General features: G+C 59.1%; 1 protein-coding gene across 1 annotated transcript; it reads left to right on the top strand.

Annotated features, from left to right (window-relative positions):
- Positions 1–2,125: 2,125 nt before the first annotated feature.
- Positions 2,126–12,737, top strand: CYGB (cytoglobin). The gene is made up of 4 exons (XM_045986652.1): positions 2,126–2,435; positions 7,184–7,415; positions 7,698–7,861; positions 10,293–12,737. The coding sequence occupies exons 1-4, from the start codon at positions 2,293–2,295 to the stop codon at positions 10,324–10,326; spliced, it is 573 nt and encodes a 190-aa protein (XP_045842608.1). The 5' UTR covers positions 2,126–2,292; the 3' UTR covers positions 10,327–12,737.
- Positions 12,738–18,010: the final 5,273 nt, after the last annotated feature.

Raw genomic sequence — 18,010 nt, 5'->3', positions numbered from 1 at the left:
AGAGAGATGTAGGTGATGGAGGGCAGAGCCCTTTGGGCGCTACAAGCCTTAGGGAACGCCCAGCTGGAAGGAGAGCTGGGGGGCACCGGAATTGGGAGGTGCTCGAGGAAGGTTGAGCCCCCCTGGGTGGCAGAGTCTGCTGGGGGCTGCAGACATGAAAGCATCGGGCACGTTTCGGCTACTGGAAGTTGAGTGTCAGCAGAACAATGATGTCACGGGAAGGCATCGGGAGGGGAGGAAGGGAGCATATTAGATGATGAAGCCAGAAAGACAAGGGAGGCCAGGGACTGAAGGGCTGGCTAAGCCGTTCAATTGTCCTCCTCTGGACAATCCTCTCCAAATGTTCCTGATGACCTACCCTCCTCCTTAAATGACTGATTTTCAGTGTGCATTGTGAAATAGTGTGTGCATCCGCTTAGACATTATATACCATACAACGGGGCAAACGTAGTCCTGCACCATGAACACACATAAGACTTGTAAAGGATGAGATGAGAGTGAGCAGACATAAGATTTCTCCCGCTTGTTTTCCCAGTGGAAACCTCCGGGGCCGGTGCTTGGAAGGGCACCACACTGGCGTTGGGCGTCCTACCAGAGGGCTTCAGGGAGGTGGCCATGTGCAGAGGGCTCTGTCCTGGCCCAGGCAGCCTGGGGAGCAGAGATGGTTCTGAGCATCCATCCTCTTCCAACCCTTTCCAAAACCCGCAGAAGAAGGCACTAGATTCTCCTTCCCTCAAATGAGACGGAGGCAGCGTCAAGGGAGCCCCTGCCCAGGATTCCCCAGAGGTACATGAACCCTGAGCATCAGGGAGGGCCAGAGCTGGGGCTCCACCAGGGCTCTCTACTTGGAAATATGATTTTAACGTACCTAAACAAGCGCTCAAGAGGAGAGCCAACCTCTTCTAGTACTTGGAGTGGGACGCAAAGTCTTGAGAAGGGCGGGGTCACCAGGGAGTGTTAGGGAGAACTGGGCCCTGGCCTCCTGTTGGGGTTGGGAGTCAGAGGTGGGACCTGGCTCGGATCAGCTTATTTGCAGGGTGGGGACGCGCTGGCTCCGTGGCCCAGACGCCCCTTCGGGTCCTGTGGCGCTCCCACCTCCCAGAGCAGGACCACGGGGATGAGAATTCGTCTCCTCCATCCGCGGAATCAGCGCCTAGACGCAGCTTTGGCACCTAAGCTGTCTCCAGGGCCTGGGCCTCCCCAAGATTTCTTGACACCTTCCCCACAGTACCTCCCTGCCGGCCCGGCTACCTCTCCTGTGGACTTTCCTCCACCAGGGCTGGGATTTCGGGGTGGCGCCTGTTTTTTGCCTGCCTGGGTCATTAATAAGCCACCCAGGGGCCTTTCTTCCGACGCCCTGGGCACATACCGCGGCGGGGATGGGGGGGTGGTGCTGGCGGGAAGGAAAGGGGGCGCAGGCCTCGGCGCTGAAGTTCGACAGCTGTCCCCCATCCCGGCAGCAGGGGATTCCAACACGCAATTGGAGCAGGGAGGCGACCCCAGTCTCAAACCCTCCGGAGCCTGGGGTCCGGGGCTCCGGGAGTGGCGCCGCGGCCCCCAGTGGCTGGCTTGGGAGAAGCCGGGAGGGAACGTGAGCTCAGCTGGGACCCCCGCGCCGCCGGAGGGTCTGCGTCCGCCCCCTCGGGCGACGGCCACGCCACAAACGCCTGGGAGTGTTTGACTTTGAGTCCGTTCCCCGCCGCGTGAAGGGAGCACACACGCACACAGCCCGACACCGCCCGCGGCGTGAGCCGGGACACGGTGCCCCCCGACCCGCGCCCGCCCGGGCGCACTCCTGTACGGCCCGCGCAGCCCAGCGCCGCGTGACCGCCCCCTCCCCCGGAGGCTCCCCTGCAGTCCCACCGCCCCAGTCCACCTACGCCCCCGCCCCGCCCGGCGGTCAAGGTCCGCGGTGGCTTGGCGGGCGCGAGCCGCGTCTCCCCCACCCCGCCCAGCCTTCACCTTGCCGGAATTGGCTCACCGACGCGCGGTTTGGGGTTTGGAGCGGCTTTATTTTTTTTCACATTTTTCCAGCAGACCACATCCCCGCCCCCCGCTCGCGGTCCCCCGCCCCCCGCACATATACCCTGCACACACACTCACTCACACACACACACACACACACACACACCCGGCGAGCAGAGACAGACACGCTCCCTCCCTCCGGCGCGCTCTACCCCTCGCTCGCCAGCCCGCCCGCCCGCCGCGCACGCAGCCGGCCCCGGCTCCCCGCGCCCGGCGCCCCGCGCCCCGCTGCCTCCGAGCGAAGCCGGGCTGGGCTTGGAGCTGCTCATGGAGAAAGTGCCGGGCGAGATGGAGATTGAGCGCAGGGAGCGGAGCGAGGAGCTGTCCGAGGCGGAGAGGAAGGCGGTGCAGGCTACGTGGGCCCGGCTCTATGCCAACTGCGAGGACGTGGGGGTGGCCATCCTGGTGAGGTAGGTGTCACTCCGGCCCGGCCGAGCCGGGGGAGGGAGGGCGGCAGCGGCTCCGGGCAGGGGCGGGTTCGGCCCGGGTCCGAGCTCCGGCGCCACCTCTCTAGCTGAAATTGGGGCCGGGCCTGCCCCGGTGCAGGCAGTGTGGGGCGCCTTGGGATGGGCGAAGCGGTGTCTGAGCAGCCGGTCCTGGCTCTGGGCGGGGGGCTAGGAACTAAAGAGCCAGACGCAGAAGGAGGGCACCCTGGACCCCCTCCTCTCCCGGGCCTCAGAACTCCTGGCTCGACCAGGCATGCCTGCCTCACCAGCCTCCCCAACCACCCAGCCCAGCTGTGCCCGCACACATTTCAATTTGTGTGCTTCAACTGGGGACTCCCCATTTTAGAGGCGGGAAAACTGAGGCTCCACCAAGAAGGGGGAGCAAGAGGAGCAGACCCCCATCCAGCCCAGCCCCTTTCTGTGTTCAATGCCTCTCGGGAGGACGAAGCAAAGGGCCAGAGAATAGAGGTCAGAAGGAGCAGGCCACTAGGGTCCGGCTTTCCCAGCTGGCCCCTTCCTGCCCCTGGGGAGTGGACGGGCAGGGAGCTCCCAGGTGAGGCACCGGTGAGTGGAGAAACGAAGGTCCCTAGGGTACAACGCCTGCTGAGCCGAGGAGGGAAAGGCAGAAGGGGCAGGAGTCAGGGTTCCACCCTGGAATCACCCCTTAAAGAGGAAAGGCCGTGTGTCTTGGGCTCAGGGGTTCCTCAGGTACCACAACCCCCCAAAGTAACTTATTTGCACACCAAACGCTCGTGGACACATACCTTTGCTCTAGAGTTAATGTCCCCAACCCCCACAAGCTAGAAACTGACTACAGCACATAATGACGCTCTCTTCCCACACATGCGGGTCCCTGGGGCCCCAGACCCACACACTCACCCTCAACCCGCTGTCAGCCACAGAGGGAAGCAGCCAGATTGCGGACAGAGTAGGGCAGCCCTATTCTTTGGAGATGGGGTGAGCCCTTGCTTGTGGAAGGGAGAGGTGAAATGCATGCCTGTCTCCCAGTCCTGGCCCCTGGCTCTGGCTTCTCTGTCTCCCCGATTCTCTCTCCCTTCTGCCTCCCTCCAAACCGAGGACCAGCCCAGCTCCGTATCCATATCCCCTGATTCCAACTTGGAAACAGATTTTGGAGGAAAAAGAGCAAGAAGTACTCTTGAGGAGGAGGAGGACTCCTGGGCAGCCCCGAGACCCAGAAACATGGGGGGGGGGGGCGGGGGGTGCCAATGGTGGGGAGGTTAAGAGAGAGTTTTAGATCCCGAAGCCATCAGACATTCTGAGACACAGACCTGCAGTGGGACCACCCACACGAGCTCACGGTAGTGGAGTCCCAGATGCGCTGGCCTGCAGCCCCGGAGGGCGGCTCTCAGCCCTGTGTGTCAGCACACACGAGACCACCAGGCCTCAGGATGTACCCCCAGGGCGCAACCATGGGTCACCAAGAGGAAAGGAGGTGATGTCCTTAGGGCCTTGGAGATCTGCTGTCCCAACACCAACACCCTGCCATTTGCCAGGGAGGACGTGGAGGGGATGTGTCCAAGATCCAGCTCCTGGGGTACCGTCCAGCCTCCCCGGGAATGGGGGGTACAGAGGAAGGAACAGAACAGACGGCCAGGGCTGTTTCTGGGGTCTGACATCTCAACAAGATCTTTCTCTGTGCCCCTGCAGTTCCCCATCCCTGACTCTCAGGGAGGCTGGGCTGGGGCGGGTGGCAGGGGCCATTTCCCCATGTGCTCGGTGCTCAGTGAGAGGGCCACAGTTAACCCGAGAAGGCCTGAGATAGCGATTAGGTCTGGCCTGCCGGTCAGCCCAGGCCACACTCCACCTGACCACCTCTGGGTTGACAGGTGTTGACAGAAACTGGCTCAGCTCCTCCCTGCCAGATGCAAACCCCACCAGCCTACCCCTCCTGGGTCTCTTCCTGCTCCCTGTCCCCCGAGCCGCCAGGTTGTTGCGGGGGGCGGGGGGCTAAAAAGGGGCAAAGGAAAAGATCGATAAGCTTCTCGGGTGTCCCAAAGGACCCTCCCCAGGTCCTGCCCTCCTCAGTCCTGTCACACCCCCCTCCCCAACTTCACACACACCCACAAGCACAGACCCCAGTGAGAGCCCAAAACACTAGTCCCCTGGCCCATTGCTCTTCGGGTCCTCCCTCCCACGGGGCTAAGACCAGCTGCACCCCCCGCCCCAGCTCTACCCCAGGAGGGTGGCCAGGCAGCAGGCGATGGTGGAGAAGCCGTCTTCCAGTCTGAACCAGACCCCACACGTGCGCTCCAACCGAGAGGGAACACCCCTGCTCCGGGAAGCCTCTCTCCTCTGGGTTGTAACTCTGCCGCCGCCCCCCCTCACACTCAGACGAGCCTATTTCAGGCTCTGCTGGAAGCCCAGATGCCTCTGGGAGTGGAGAAACCCCCCAAGGCTGGCTGCTGAGGCTTCTCCCCGGCAGGCAGCACAGGCCTGGACCGGGAGGGTGGAGAGTGTCCCTGGAGGGGCCAGAGACAGAGGTCCAGGATGAAGGAGCAGAGCACAGGGCGCCTGGACTCCCCCCGGCATAGCCGTGGGGCTCCCTGGGACTGTCACTCCTCAGGACCATCACCTGGCCACGGCGTGTTGGGGCCGGACACTCCCTGGGTCCCCGGCCCCCCATCTCCCCGTCCCTACGAGGCAGGATGGGGCAAGTAGAGTCTCTCCTTCCCGACCCCGCTTCGCTGGGCAACCTTGGCCATCAATTCCTAAAACAGAACATGGGGATAAAACCAGTGCCGGCCTCAGGAGGCTCTTGCAGGATTAATGAGACAATCTAGTAAGGCTCAGTAAGTCTCCTCATCCGTAGAACAGAGACGATGCCTGCTTGGTTGTGCCAATTAAACGAAGGAGCCGGTGGAGATGTTTCCCACACGGCGACGCACCGGACGAACAGCGATCATTATTTTTACGGCAATGTGAAATGCCCAAAGCCCAAGATACTCATCTGAGTCCAGATTGGGTTTTTCACATTTGTCCTTCATACAGTGCCTCTCCAGAAAAATCCAATGTATTTTCAGACTCATTGCCTCATTTGTCTTCACCATCGTATCTGTGAACTATCGAGAGGGAGGAACTGCTCTCACACTTGAGCAGACAGGGGGTTGTGAAGTGGTTTGCCCAAGGTCGCCCTTGGTCTCCACATGGACCATGTCTCGGTCACTCCCTCCCTGCCAGCTGCAGCTGTTGCCCGGAGGGGTGGCCCCGGCCAGATGCTCTTTCTACAGCTGTTCCAGCTCTCTGGCCGAAGGGCTGATTTGGTGCATTATCAGCTTTCTCTGATCACAAAGGGGGACACTTCCGAGCTGTGACACCACCTGACAAAACAGGTTGTGTCCTGAGACATTCCGGACACGTCCTGGAGTTCGGATCCAGTCTCTCTGCGTGTACCAACCCCAACAGCCAGCTCTGTCTGGGAGAGGGAATGCAAAGGTCATCCTCGGCACCGTCGTCCTGCAGACCACAGGGCCCTGGGGCGGAGATACTGGGTTAGAGCATGTGTGAGGACCACGCCCTGCCCTTGGGTGGCAGGACCCAGTCCACCAAGGCAGAAAGGGAAGCAGCGGTAAAAGGTGGCAGGGGAACCCCTCATGGCCTGAAGGGGAAAGCAGTCTCCTGGGGAGGCAAGTTCAACCTGAGAGAGTGAGGAAGACATCCCACCCACGGTGTGGAAAGAAAGGCTGGCCGGCCCAAGGGGTGTTTTACCAGCAGTGAATGGACTGGACTGGAAGAAGGTGGCTGAGTTGGGACAGTTTGTAGGATGCCTGGAATCCCAGGTTAAGGATGTTTACTTTGGCCAGTAGGCAATAGGGAGCCACCGAATGTTTTTGAGCATGAGAGTGACATAATGAAAGTAATATCTGGGGGGAAATTAGACAATCTCAGGTAAGCTGGAGAGGGGAAGGAGAGCTAAAAAGACCTGGGGTCTGCCCCGGGATGGGCACAGACTTCTTGGAGAAGCAAGATGTGGAGATGTGAAGTAATAGGAGGGTAAGACCAGTCTGTAGTTCCAATTAAGTCAGCCAGTCAATACGTGCCCTACGGGCTGAGGAGGGGAGCATGACACGAGGAGGGAACAGAGAGCTGGCAGGAGGACTGAGTTGCATTTCTTCCCTCTTGCGCTGGGTGACCTGAGCTAGGTCATTTGGGCTTTACTTTGTTTGCAAAGAGAGCTCTAACCTGACCGTGATGAAGGCTGGCATTTGCTGAGCACCCCGTGTTCCCACTGTGCGGAGGACCCCACCCCCCGTGTCTCAGTTCATCCCCACAGCAGGCTGGGAACAACGATGCCCATTGCATGGAGGAGGACACTGAGCCTCAGAGAAGGAAAGTCCCTTGCCCAAGGTGACAAAGGCCTGAGATTCCAGAGCTAGAGCTCTTACCCTCTCTGCTGGGACTACAGCAGGCCTTCAAGGGTGTGTAGGATTTGGAAATGAGGCCAGAGCGAGAAAGGCAGAGGCCTGGGAGACACAGCTGACAGTCTACAAGCCGGAAATGGGCAGGACCTGGGCCGGGGGGCGGCTGCCTGTAAGGCAGCTCGGCCAGAGAGAGGGTCTGCGTGTGAGGGACAGCTACCCACGGTGGTGAAAACAGCTAAGGGGTCCTGCCCCTCCTACCCCGCAACCCCATCATCCTGGCCATCTCGGGGTGGGGCCGTGGCCGCCCCTGCTTCAGCAAGCCCTCCCCACCAGGTTCTTTGTGAACTTCCCGTCGGCCAAGCAATACTTCAGCCAGTTCAAGCACATGACCGAGCCCCTGGAGATGGAGCGGAGCCCCCAGCTGCGGAAACACGCCTGCCGGGTCATGGGGGCCCTCAACACTGTGGTGGAAAACCTACACGACCCCGAGAAGGTATCGTCTGTGCTCGCCCTTGTGGGCAAAGCCCACGCCCTCAAGCACAAGGTGGAGCCCGTGTACTTCAAGGTACGTGGCTGGGTGGGCGTGGTCAGTCCACCACCCACCCCTCTCCCTGGGACAACAGCGATGACCACCAGACAGCCCAGCCTCCTCCCCCAGCGTGGCGGTGACGGGGAGGGGCGCGGGATCTGGTCTCCGTGGTGCCTGGTCCCCCAAGCCGCCGGGCTGTCATGTCATCAATGATCCCCTTGGCCAGACTCTGGGTGGAGGGGTGCTGGCATCCTGGGGCTTCCGGGGATGACACAGGGCACCCAGGCGTTTACTTTTCCCTCCTCTCTTTGCTCCCAGATCCTCTCTGGGGTGATTCTGGAGGTGATCGCCGAGGAATTTGCCAATGACTTCCCAGCAGAGACGCAGAGAGCCTGGGCCAAGCTGCGTGGCCTCATCTACAGTCATGTGACCGCTGCCTACAAGGAAGTGGGCTGGGTACAGCAGGTCCCCAACGCCACCACGTGAGGAGGGGTGAGGGTGGGCTGGGTGGCTTCCCTGCCGTGTCTCCCCCCGTCCCCTCATCTCCCATCTCTCCTGGGGCACAGGAACATTTCCGGGAGCCTGGGTCCGGGGTCTGACACGTTGACAAGCAGGCACGATGGGCAAGGGCCAGGCCCCTCCTACGGGCCGCAGTGAGCCCTGAACAAATTTTCCTTCTCTAGGACAAGAGAGCACTCAGAGCCCTCAAGGCCGAGGCCACCCAGGGCAGAGAGGCTCTAAAAGGTTTCCTGCCGGGAAGGCTAGCTCATCGGGCCCGGAGGCCGGCCAGGCTAAGTCCGGCCATTTCCTCCCTGGGTACCAATCACAGGGGGCCGTTCCTCATCTCGTGCTGGCCAGTGCTCCGTCCTGCCTCTGCCTCAGTAGGGCCGGAGCCAGGAGAGTCACGAGGATGTGTGCACACGGACACACGTGCCCGGGCCCACGAGGGGCCTGTGTGGGTACCACGACCACACACACCATCAGCAGGGTCTACTTCTCAGCTGACCCTGGAGGCCAGGTTCCCGGGGTTGGGGTGAGGGCCGGGGAGATGGGCTCGAGGAGGGTGGCCGGCCTCAGGGACTCCAGCTGACTCTGAGCACGAGGGGAGGGCGGGCCCCCAGACATGGTGGCTGGGAACACTCCGGCCTGCCTGGGCCCCCAAGGGGCAGGCGGCTCTGGGAGCTCAATGGAGGGGCGGAGGCAGAGCTGGAGTAGGAAGGAGGGAGAGGAGCGTAGGCGGGAATGGGAAGCAGGGGTCAGCCAGCGGCTCAGGACACGCGTTGTAGAGAAACATTCCCAGCAGTTTCCCATGGAAAAGGCGCGTCTCCTCCCTGGGCTCCAAGCTGGCCCACGGAGCCTGCCGGAGCCTGCCGGGGCCTCCTGCTCCCAAGGCCTCGGGGCCCAGCTCTGGAGGAGGTCCCCCGAGGGCGACCTTGCGAGGCCCGGCCTCCAGGCCTTCCTGCTGCTGACCACACCGGCTCCAGCTTGCTCCGGCTCCCTTCCCCCACCGCGGCACCACCCCAGGAGAGCAGAAACCTCGGGAACTTCTGGCTGCAGCCAGGCAGGGACTCCAGATGTACACAGCTGGGTCCTGGCCGGCCCCAGATGCCCGGGTGGACGGGAAGCAGGCCGAAGATCTTTACCAGCCGGAGAAGGTGCTGGCAGAGCCCGGAGGGCTGGCGGAAGCAGACAGAGGGGCCAGGGAGGGTCAGTGGGGGGAAGGGGCTTGCCCTCCCGCGCCTCTCCCCAGGCCGGCTCAGCTCTGGCTGCCAGAGATGAGTTTGTTTACAGCCAGGAGACAAGACTTCCTGCTTCTAGAGAAAAGGGCTTTTTTACAGGGGCCTAGAGGGACTGGAGAGGGAGAAGGAGAGAGAGCTGGCCAGCACGAGTCCCAGTGAATCAGAAACACATGGACAGCGTTTCCCGACACGAAGCCCTGTCCCCTCCCCTGTCTTGCCCCAGCTGGACCCCTGGGACTTCCATCTCACCAAATCCCAAACATTAAGCAACCACCAGAACCTCAGTCTGCCCATTTCTGCTCCTCGTGGAGTGAGTGGAGGGCTACAGCGGGGCCTGGCTGAACCCTGCATCCATCCGGGCCTGGGCACCTCGAATTTGGGTTCCCCCCACCTGCCCCCAGCCATGAAGTCCTGGGGATTGTCCCCTCGTCCCTTTACACACTCAATCCCCACTCTGGTCTCCTGAGGGCGCGGGTGTGGGCCCCAAGAAGGTGTGTCTCCCTGGGCCCAGGGCCTACAGACCCAAACTCCTGCCAAGGTCCAAATAGGTTCAGATGGTGGGAGGGAGTTTCAGAACAGAGTTCTAGAAGGCCTCCATCCAGCTTCTCTTATCAGGGAAGCAGTCGCAGGCCAGATGTGACTGTTTATTGAACTGCTGAACTGCGCTGCTTAAGGGTTTATGTGCATTTTTCTTGTGGGTTGGGGAGTGGGGAGGCTGGGGGGCACGGTGGTGAGTGCAAAGAGGCTGGTGTGCAGAGAATGCCTGTGGGTCACAAGAAGGGCACACAGACAAACCAGCCAGAGAGGCGACGGGTCTCAGAATTAGTAGAAAAAGAGCTGACCTTTGAAGGGTTCTTTGCCGTGTGTGAAAGGCAAACTCCGTTGCCCACGGGAAACTCTGTTCCCATAGAGGCAGGTAAAACAGACGTTATTCACAGGTTGAAGAGAAAAACCTAGGGTTCAGGTGGGCCCCTTGATTTGTCTGAGGTCACGCAGCGAGTTCCTGGCCAGAGGGGGCCGGAACTTGGGTCTGGTGGGCTGCTTTGGGCTGCAGCTGGCTGTGTCTCCGGGCAGGTCGCGTCCCGCCTTGCCATCATCCCCTGACCCCCACGCTCCCCGGCCCCACTCCGTGCCCCTTGTAACCTCTTAACTCCATCTCCTATCTCGTCCACAGCCCGCCGGCCACGCTGCCCTCTTCGGGGCCGTAGGACCCCCTCTCTCCTCCCCCCTCCCAGACAGCACCTTGAGCAGAAGGCCGAGTTCTGAAGACCCTCCTTGACCCTCCATTTCTGGGTGCCAAGGAAGCTGGAGGAAACCCTGACTCGTCTTCCCAGAAAGAGGCAGCCTCTGCTGTGGCCACAGTCACCACCGGAGCGGCCGGCAGGTGGCGCTGGCTGCCTGTCTGCCGACCCCAGCTCAGGGGCCTGTGGGGGTGGGGACGCTTCCTCCTTCAAGAGCGGGGCCCACTCTGCTTAGCTTTTGTACTCTCTGGCAGAGACCTAGCTGGGCAGCTGGCAGGAGTCCGGGGCAGGTGCGAGTCTCTCCAGGAGTAAGCCAGCCCCATTTCTCTCTGCCCAACCAGCATGCAGGCCCCCCATCACCTATCTAGAGCATCACGCACACTCATCAACCTTACAGATATATTCTATATACGATCTATATATATAAAAATATATATATATACATACATATCTATACTGTGTATCTACGGGGCCCAGAGGCACACGGGAAGCCTTGGTTGTGCCCATCTGCGTGTGGGGCAGGGAGGGGTCCTGGTCATGCTTCTGGGCAGAGGACAGAATGTTCTGGCTGAGATGGGGCTCCCACCTCAGCACAGAGAGAATCTACGGCTGTGGCCAGGGTGGCGGGGGGCCCAAGGGTCTGGGTGGGCAGGGCAGGTGGGGAGGGTGGACCCAGCTTGCCCGCAGAGTCCAGCCCATTCTCTGAGCAGCTCTGCACATTCCTGCTTTCCACTTCCAGGTAAAAAGGATCTGGCCTTTCCCACCTCTCCCCGCCAAAAGGATGAGACTCCCTGACTTGCTGCAGCCTGGGCAAGGGCAGACAGAGGGGCCAGCCGTGTGGGACAGGAGGACCGCACTGGGGGAGGGGCCCTGGTACAGAAACCCTGAATGCCAGCCCCATCTGCCTTTGCTGCTAGGAGCCCAGCGGGAGTGGGGCTCCACGCGGCTGTCAGCGATGACAGGCCAGATGCCTCCCTCCCATCCTGGAGCTCTGTGGGCCGAAGGCCCAGGGCCTTCCGTCCCTGACCCCGGGCTGCTGGCTAGCGGTCGGGTCCTGTCCACCCATCTGGGTCAGAGTCGCTGGGGACCCCGCCCCCCATGTGTGCCCCTTGGTCACGTGTGCCATCCTCAAGGATGTCTGGCTACTGTGGCTTCTGTGCCTGTGACCCCTCCTGTCCCATCCTCGTGCAGCCATGCGTGTAACTGCCTGTCCTTTCGTAGTCTCTGATGTTTGTAGCCAGACCCGCCGTGTCATTAAACAGACTCGCTCTTCCCGCGCCTGTGCCACTCGCTCTGTCTCTCCCTGCCAGCTGCCACTCGCCTCTGCCTCCCCCCTTAGCTCAGGGCCCAGGCCTTCTTGAGAACCACCCAAGGGCCCCTCACCTGTGCCTCAGCCACGGCCGGCGGTGGCTCCTTGGAGCTGGGGCTTACAAGTGGAGCAGACGCCTGACCTGGGAAGCCCGGGCTGGAGACCAGAAGCAGGGCTGTGGAGGGCCCCGGGAAGGGCCTTTGTGCCGTTTAAAGTCGAGGGGCTTTCAGTCTTTTGTCCTGGAAATCTCATCCCTGGGGAGCATAGGATGAGTCCGGGAGGAATCCGGGAGAGGTGTTCAGGAAAATGGGAGAGAGTCAAGGATTGCCCACCAGCCCCCTACCCCCCTCTGCTAGACATGAGCACTGGCCATCCCACTCGGGGAGGAGGGTGGGGAGTTCCCGGAAGTGTCTGGCAGAGGATGTTTGAGAAAGGAAGTCTGTTTGCGTATACCACCTAAAACTTCTAGCACCTTCCCTGAGCTCTCAGCTCCCAGACCCCCTTCCCAAGCCCTGGATCTCACACCCCACGGCCTCAGGCCAGCCTGCCCCACCCCCACGCACGATGGAGGCAACAGCCAGAGCAACAGCTCCCTAAGGAGGGACCAGAAGGTCTCTAGCCCCCGGGTGGGTTGCAGGAGAAGCAGGAAGCAGCCTCTGCGCTTGGGAGGGCTCCCGGCTGCCTAGGAAGATTCAGCTGACGCGCAGGACGAGTCTTGTCTCTCAGACCATGAACTCCTCGAATGCAGCGCACACCTTCGTCTCCGGGGCCTGGCACAGCCGAGGTGCTGGAAAAGAAATCCAAAGAATGAATGAACACCGCTCATAGAAAGCAAGACCAGCGCATGGGGCCAAGAGGGAGCCGTGTGAACGAGGCATGAGTGCAGAGCGGAGAGGACAGGCAAGGCCTTTCCAGGGAGGCGGTGCTGCGGGACAGAGAGCTGGACTCTGGAGACAGACTGCCTCCTAATGCTGTGTGACTTTGGGCAAGTTACTTAGCCTTTCTGAGCTGCATAGTCACCTCTAATTTAAAATAGGAGTAAGACATAATTAAAATAAAATAAAATAGGAGTGAACCAGGCAGGTACCTGGAGGAGGAGGAGGAGTTTGGAAGCCAGCCACAGTACCGGGGACATGGGCATGCTCTGGACAGGTGACTTGACCATCAGGCCGTCGGAAGCAGCAAGTGGAGGGAGGGGAGAGGGTGGGCGGCCAAGACCAGTCTTGAGGAGCAGAGATGGGAAGAGGAAGGCAGTGAATGAAGGAGGAAGATCGCAGGAAGCAGGGCAAAGGACAGGGACATGGAGGCGGGCAGGGAGGGGGTGGGAGCTCCCATCCTGGGCCTGATGGCCCCTGGTGAGCACAGGCTGAGCGGGAGCCAGAAGGCTGTGAGAGGAAAGGGGGCATCCGTGGGCAGGGTGGGGAGAGCCTCTGGGAAGAGAGACACCCCCCCCCTTCACTTCAGTGGACTCAAGTAGGGAAGGAGCCTCTTGACTGGCAAAACTGGAATCATTCTGGAACATGGCCCTTGAGAGTTTATCTCTGCTCCCCACCCCCTAGGCAAAGGACATGGGTCATTAGCGACTCCCCCCAGACCTGGGCTAGAGATGCTGCTGGGTAGGGGTGGGGTGGGGGAGGGACAAGCCCACGCCTCCACTGCTGGGCAGGGCCCAGGTGTCCCCAGGGGGCTGGCTCCAGGGTCGGGGAGCAAGGGGTGGGCTTTTGTGCTCTACACTCAGGAATAGCCTTGTCGCCAAAGAGCTAACCAACTGGGCCAGCTCCCCCTGGCTTGCTCAGGCTGTGAGTGATGGGGTGTCTGGAAAGTGGGGGGTACCCAGGCTGCCGCTCCTTCTCGGCCGCGCAGCCCCACAGCGCCCCCTGCTGGCCACTGGCCCGGGCCCTCCCCGGGGAGGCCCTGGACCGTGCTTTGAGCCTCCTTCCTTTCCCCCTTCCCTTACCCTGTGGGTCCACCTTCCTCCCTCGCTTGAAAGGACGTATCCTGAGGCAAAAAGGAAAGATGTGAGCCCCCATACCTACTTCTGAAGGTGTCCTCCCATAATCTGAACCACGTGGAAAAAGTTAATAAAATCTCTATTTAAAAAACAGACGGTAGATAAAACACCATGGTGTTTTATCCATTCCGTGGGTGGCCAGTAGGTTGGGTCTACTCTGTCAACGCTTACAGACTCACTCAGTTCTGGTGGCTCTGGGTGTCCCTCAATTTGTGGCCACACGGCCTTCTGTGTGTCAGCCTAAACCCAAGACGATCTCGTCTCGAGATCTTTAACAAAGGCCCTTTCTTCAGTAATGCAGGTGGGTGAGAATTTGGGGGCCTCCACTTAGCCAGCTACGTCCATAAGAGGAGGAAAGAGCAAGGGAGCAAGCAGGGACCCCCCCCTCCCCCCGCTCCTCCTCCTTTAAGCCAGACACTTGCAGGGCCCTGCTGGTCTGGCCAGGCCCTGCTCCAAGAATTGTCCAGATGGCCCTCTGGGGTCCAGAAGGCCCTATACAAGGAGCAGCTGATAATGGGGGAGGTTAATGAAGTCGAGGCGGGACCTGGGATCTGAGACTGTGGGGGGAAGCGGGAAGGCCCCCCAGAGCTTCAGAGAGAGAGCGTGTCCTCACACCTAATATTTGGTTTCTCATTCCTGACCCGACATCTGGGCCGATGGTGGGGGCCCAGGTGTTCCGAGCTCGGGAGGGGCGGGGGGATCCAGACTATGCACTCACTTCTACATCCCCTTGGGTCGTGGACCCTGAGGGAGCAAAGCTCCTCCCAAGACCTTTTGGGGGGCGCCTGGGGGGCTCAGTCGGTGAAGTGTCTGCCTTCAGCTGAGGTCATGTTCCCGGGGTCTTGGGACAGAGCCCCGAGTCGGCAGGGTCCCTGCTCGGTGGGGAGCCTGCTTCTCACTCTCCTTCTGCTCCTGACTCATACTCTCTCTCCCGCTCTCCCCCAAATAAATAAACAAAATCTTAAGAGAAAAGGAAAAAGAAAAGAAGAGAAAAGGGAAAGACCAGCTTTTGTGTTTCTCAGGGCGGGGGGGGGGGGGGGGGGGGCACTGATGAAGTTCTAGAACAGAGGTGAGGTCAGTGGGGCGCGGTCCAGAGCCGATGACCAAGAAAGAATTCTTGAGCCGTCTTTGGTGCAAAATGGTGGTTTTCTAAAGCACGGGGACAGGACCCGTGGGCAGGAAGAGCTGCTGCCCCGGGGATGTGAGGGGTGGTCTATTGTATACTTGTAAGTTGGGAAGGGGGTTAGGGATGGCGTAAGTCTCTAAGGAATTTTGGAAGAAGGTTGCTAAGACCTTGAGAGGTAGCTGTTGTCTGGGGAAAAGGTTATTCATTAATAAAACCTTTCCTGAGACCCTTCAGATGTCTATCCGTTGGCCATCTGCTTGGGAACGATTGTCGACACTATCTTGGAGGTTTAGAGATAAAGTTTCCAAAGAAATTGTTAAAGTAGACTTACAGGATCCTGGCTGGGGGTAAGGGGTGGGTCAGGCTCGGATTGTCCTTTGCCCTGAGCAAAGCTTTAAGGTGGGGGTAGTTGAGTCCCTAGAGGACAGTCACTCTGCCTGTTTTAAGGGCTTGTCAGTAGGTAAGGAAATTTAATAATTTTTCTCCTGCCTCTGTGTCCCACATCAGCACCACGTCAGACTGGCATCAAGAGACCCGCGCTGGTCCAGATCCACACCGCCTTACTCTGCGACCCAGGGCTAACCCCGGTTACAGGGGCCCAAGACGGGGGGTCAGGTTACCGCTGGGGCCCATGGGCTCTTGAATGGTTCCTTTTTCTGCTTAGCCCAGAATCTCCCCACCCTGGGAGCTACTTCCAGGGGCCCCGAGGAACTGAAAGCCTTGAGGTGACCACCCCCGCACAATGCTGCCAAGGTCAGGGCCGCAAGCCACAGTCGGGGCACGGGGAGGGCAAGGACCAGGCTCCAGGAGGAAGAAGAACACAGACCAAGGATTTCCCTTTTTTTCTTTTTCAATTTTATAAGTATACATTTATATATTCCTATTTTTTTAAAAAGATTTTTTATGTATTTGTCAGAGAGAGAGAAAACACAAGCACAGGCAAGGGGGACGCAGGCAGAGGGAGGCAGAGGGAGGCGGAGGGAGGCAGAGGGAGGCGGACTCCCGGAGGAGCAGAGAGCCCGAAGCAGGGCTCGAGCGCAGGACCTGAGCCAAGGCAGATGCTTGACCAACTGAGCCACTCAGGCTTCCCAACATTTATATATTCTTGTCGTTAAAGATTCCTGAAATACCTACCTGTGAATTTAAAGTAAAATATGACAGGGGCGCCTGGGTGGCTCAGTGGGTTAAAGCCTCTGCCTTCGGCTCAGGTCATGATCTCAGGGTCCTGGGATAGAGCCCCGCATCGGGCTCTCTGCTCAGCAGGGAGCCTGCTTCCTCCTCTCTCTCTGCCTGCCTCTCTGCCTACTTGTGATCTCTCTCTCTCTGTCAAATAAATAAATAAAATATTTTAAAAAAAAAAATAAATAAAATAAAGTAAAATATGTCAGGGGCACCTGGGCGGCTCAAGAGTCAGTTGAGTCAGTTGAAAAGCTGCCTCTTGATCTCATCTCAGGTCTTGATCTCAGGGTTGTGAGCACAAGCCCCACACTGGGCTCCATGGTGGGCAAGAAGCCTACTTTAAAAAGGAGGAAGGAAGGAAGGAAGGAAGGAAGGAAGGAATGAACGAACGAACAGAGAGAGAGGGGAGGAAGGAAGGAAGGAAGAGAGGAAGGGAGGGTAGAAGGGAGGGAGGAGGGAGAGAAGAAGGGAGGGAGGGAAGGAGGAAAAAAGAAAGAAAGAAATGGGGGCGCCTGGGTGGCTCAGTGGGTTAAAGCCTCTGCCTTCGGCTCGGGTCATGATCCCAGGATCCTGGGATCGAGCCCCGCGTCGGGCTCTCTGCTCAGCGGGGAGCCTGCTTCCTCCTCTCTCTCTCTGCCTGCCTCTCTGCCTACTTGTGATTTCTGTCTGTCAAATAAATAAATAAAATCTTTAAAAAGAAAAAAAAGAAAGAAAGAAATGACAGTCTTTCTCTAGGGTCTCTCTAGAATATACTCTGCCCCAAGAATGCATGCCCCACTCCCCAGCTGCAAGGCCATGAACAAATGACTTGAATTTACTGGGTCTCAGTTACTCATCTGTACAATGGGCTGTTGGGAGGATGAAATGAATTCAGACATTTACAGCAAGCATTCGGACCATGCCTGGTGTTCATGGGCCATCTTGAACAACACATGCAAAGGGAGCCACAGGGAATGATGGCGGACACATAGGAAGCATATCTCCTCAGCTCACGTACTCACTCCATTGTCCCATTGGTTCGTTTACGAAACACAAGTTCAAAGATAAAAGTATTAGACAAATAGACAACAGAGCATAAGTCTAGTACAGAGCTCTTCTCGGGCACCTGGCTGGCTCCATTGGTAGAACACGCGACTCTTGGTCTCAGGGTTGTAAGTTCGAGTCCCATGCTGGGTGTAGAGATGGCTTAAAAATAAAAAATAAAATAAACAAAATAAAAAGAGCCCTTCTGAGCACGGGGCTCTGTGCGACTGTCCAGGTCACATGCCCATGAAGCTGGCCCTGCCTCTGGACAAGTCACTGGGGAACTGAACCTACCAACGAGCTTGGAAGTGGATCGTCCCCTAGCCAGGCTTGAGATGCCCACAGGCTCAGCTAACACTTCCATGATAGCCTCGCAAGATACCCAGAGCCCAAGAACCCAGCTAAGCCGCACATGGATCCCCGAGCCTCAGAAACTATGAGGTCATAGTGTGCGTTGTTTTAAGTGCCTAAGTTTGGGGAAACTTTCTAGATATTGATCCTTCGTCAGTTACAACCGTCGGGACTGCTTTCTCCCATTTGCTTGGTTTCTCACTTTGTGGAGGGCATCTGTGCGGGTCAGAAGTCTACAGCTTCTATGCCATCAGATCTGTCCATCTTTTTGTTTACGGCTTCTGGGTGGAGCTTCTAGGCTGCGGTGTCGTCCTGGGGAACCCTCAGCTACTCAAGGTTAGCTGTAACTCATCAGACAGCTAGTTAGCGGGTATGCTGGTGTATTTGCCACCAAAGCCGGTGCCCCCCCCACCTCCCACCCCTGCCCCCCACGGTCGTCCCAGGGTGACTGCAGCCTCCATGGTGAGGGAGGGAAGATGCAGCAGTGATCGGGGGTCTGTAGGATGATCCCAGCCAGGATCTGGGAGGTAATGCGGGCTCCGGAATAATATTCAAAGTCCGGTCCCAAAGGCCGGTCAGAATGACCAAGTCTGGGATGAGACTAGGATGCCCCAGAGGAGGACTGATAAAGGTTGGAGAACAGCACGTGCAA

This window comes from Meles meles, chromosome 18, assembly GCF_922984935.1.
Source record: "Meles meles chromosome 18, mMelMel3.1 paternal haplotype, whole genome shotgun sequence".
NCBI lineage: Eukaryota > Metazoa > Chordata > Mammalia > Carnivora > Mustelidae > Meles > Meles meles.
This window is presented reverse-complemented; position numbering and strand designations above follow the sequence as displayed.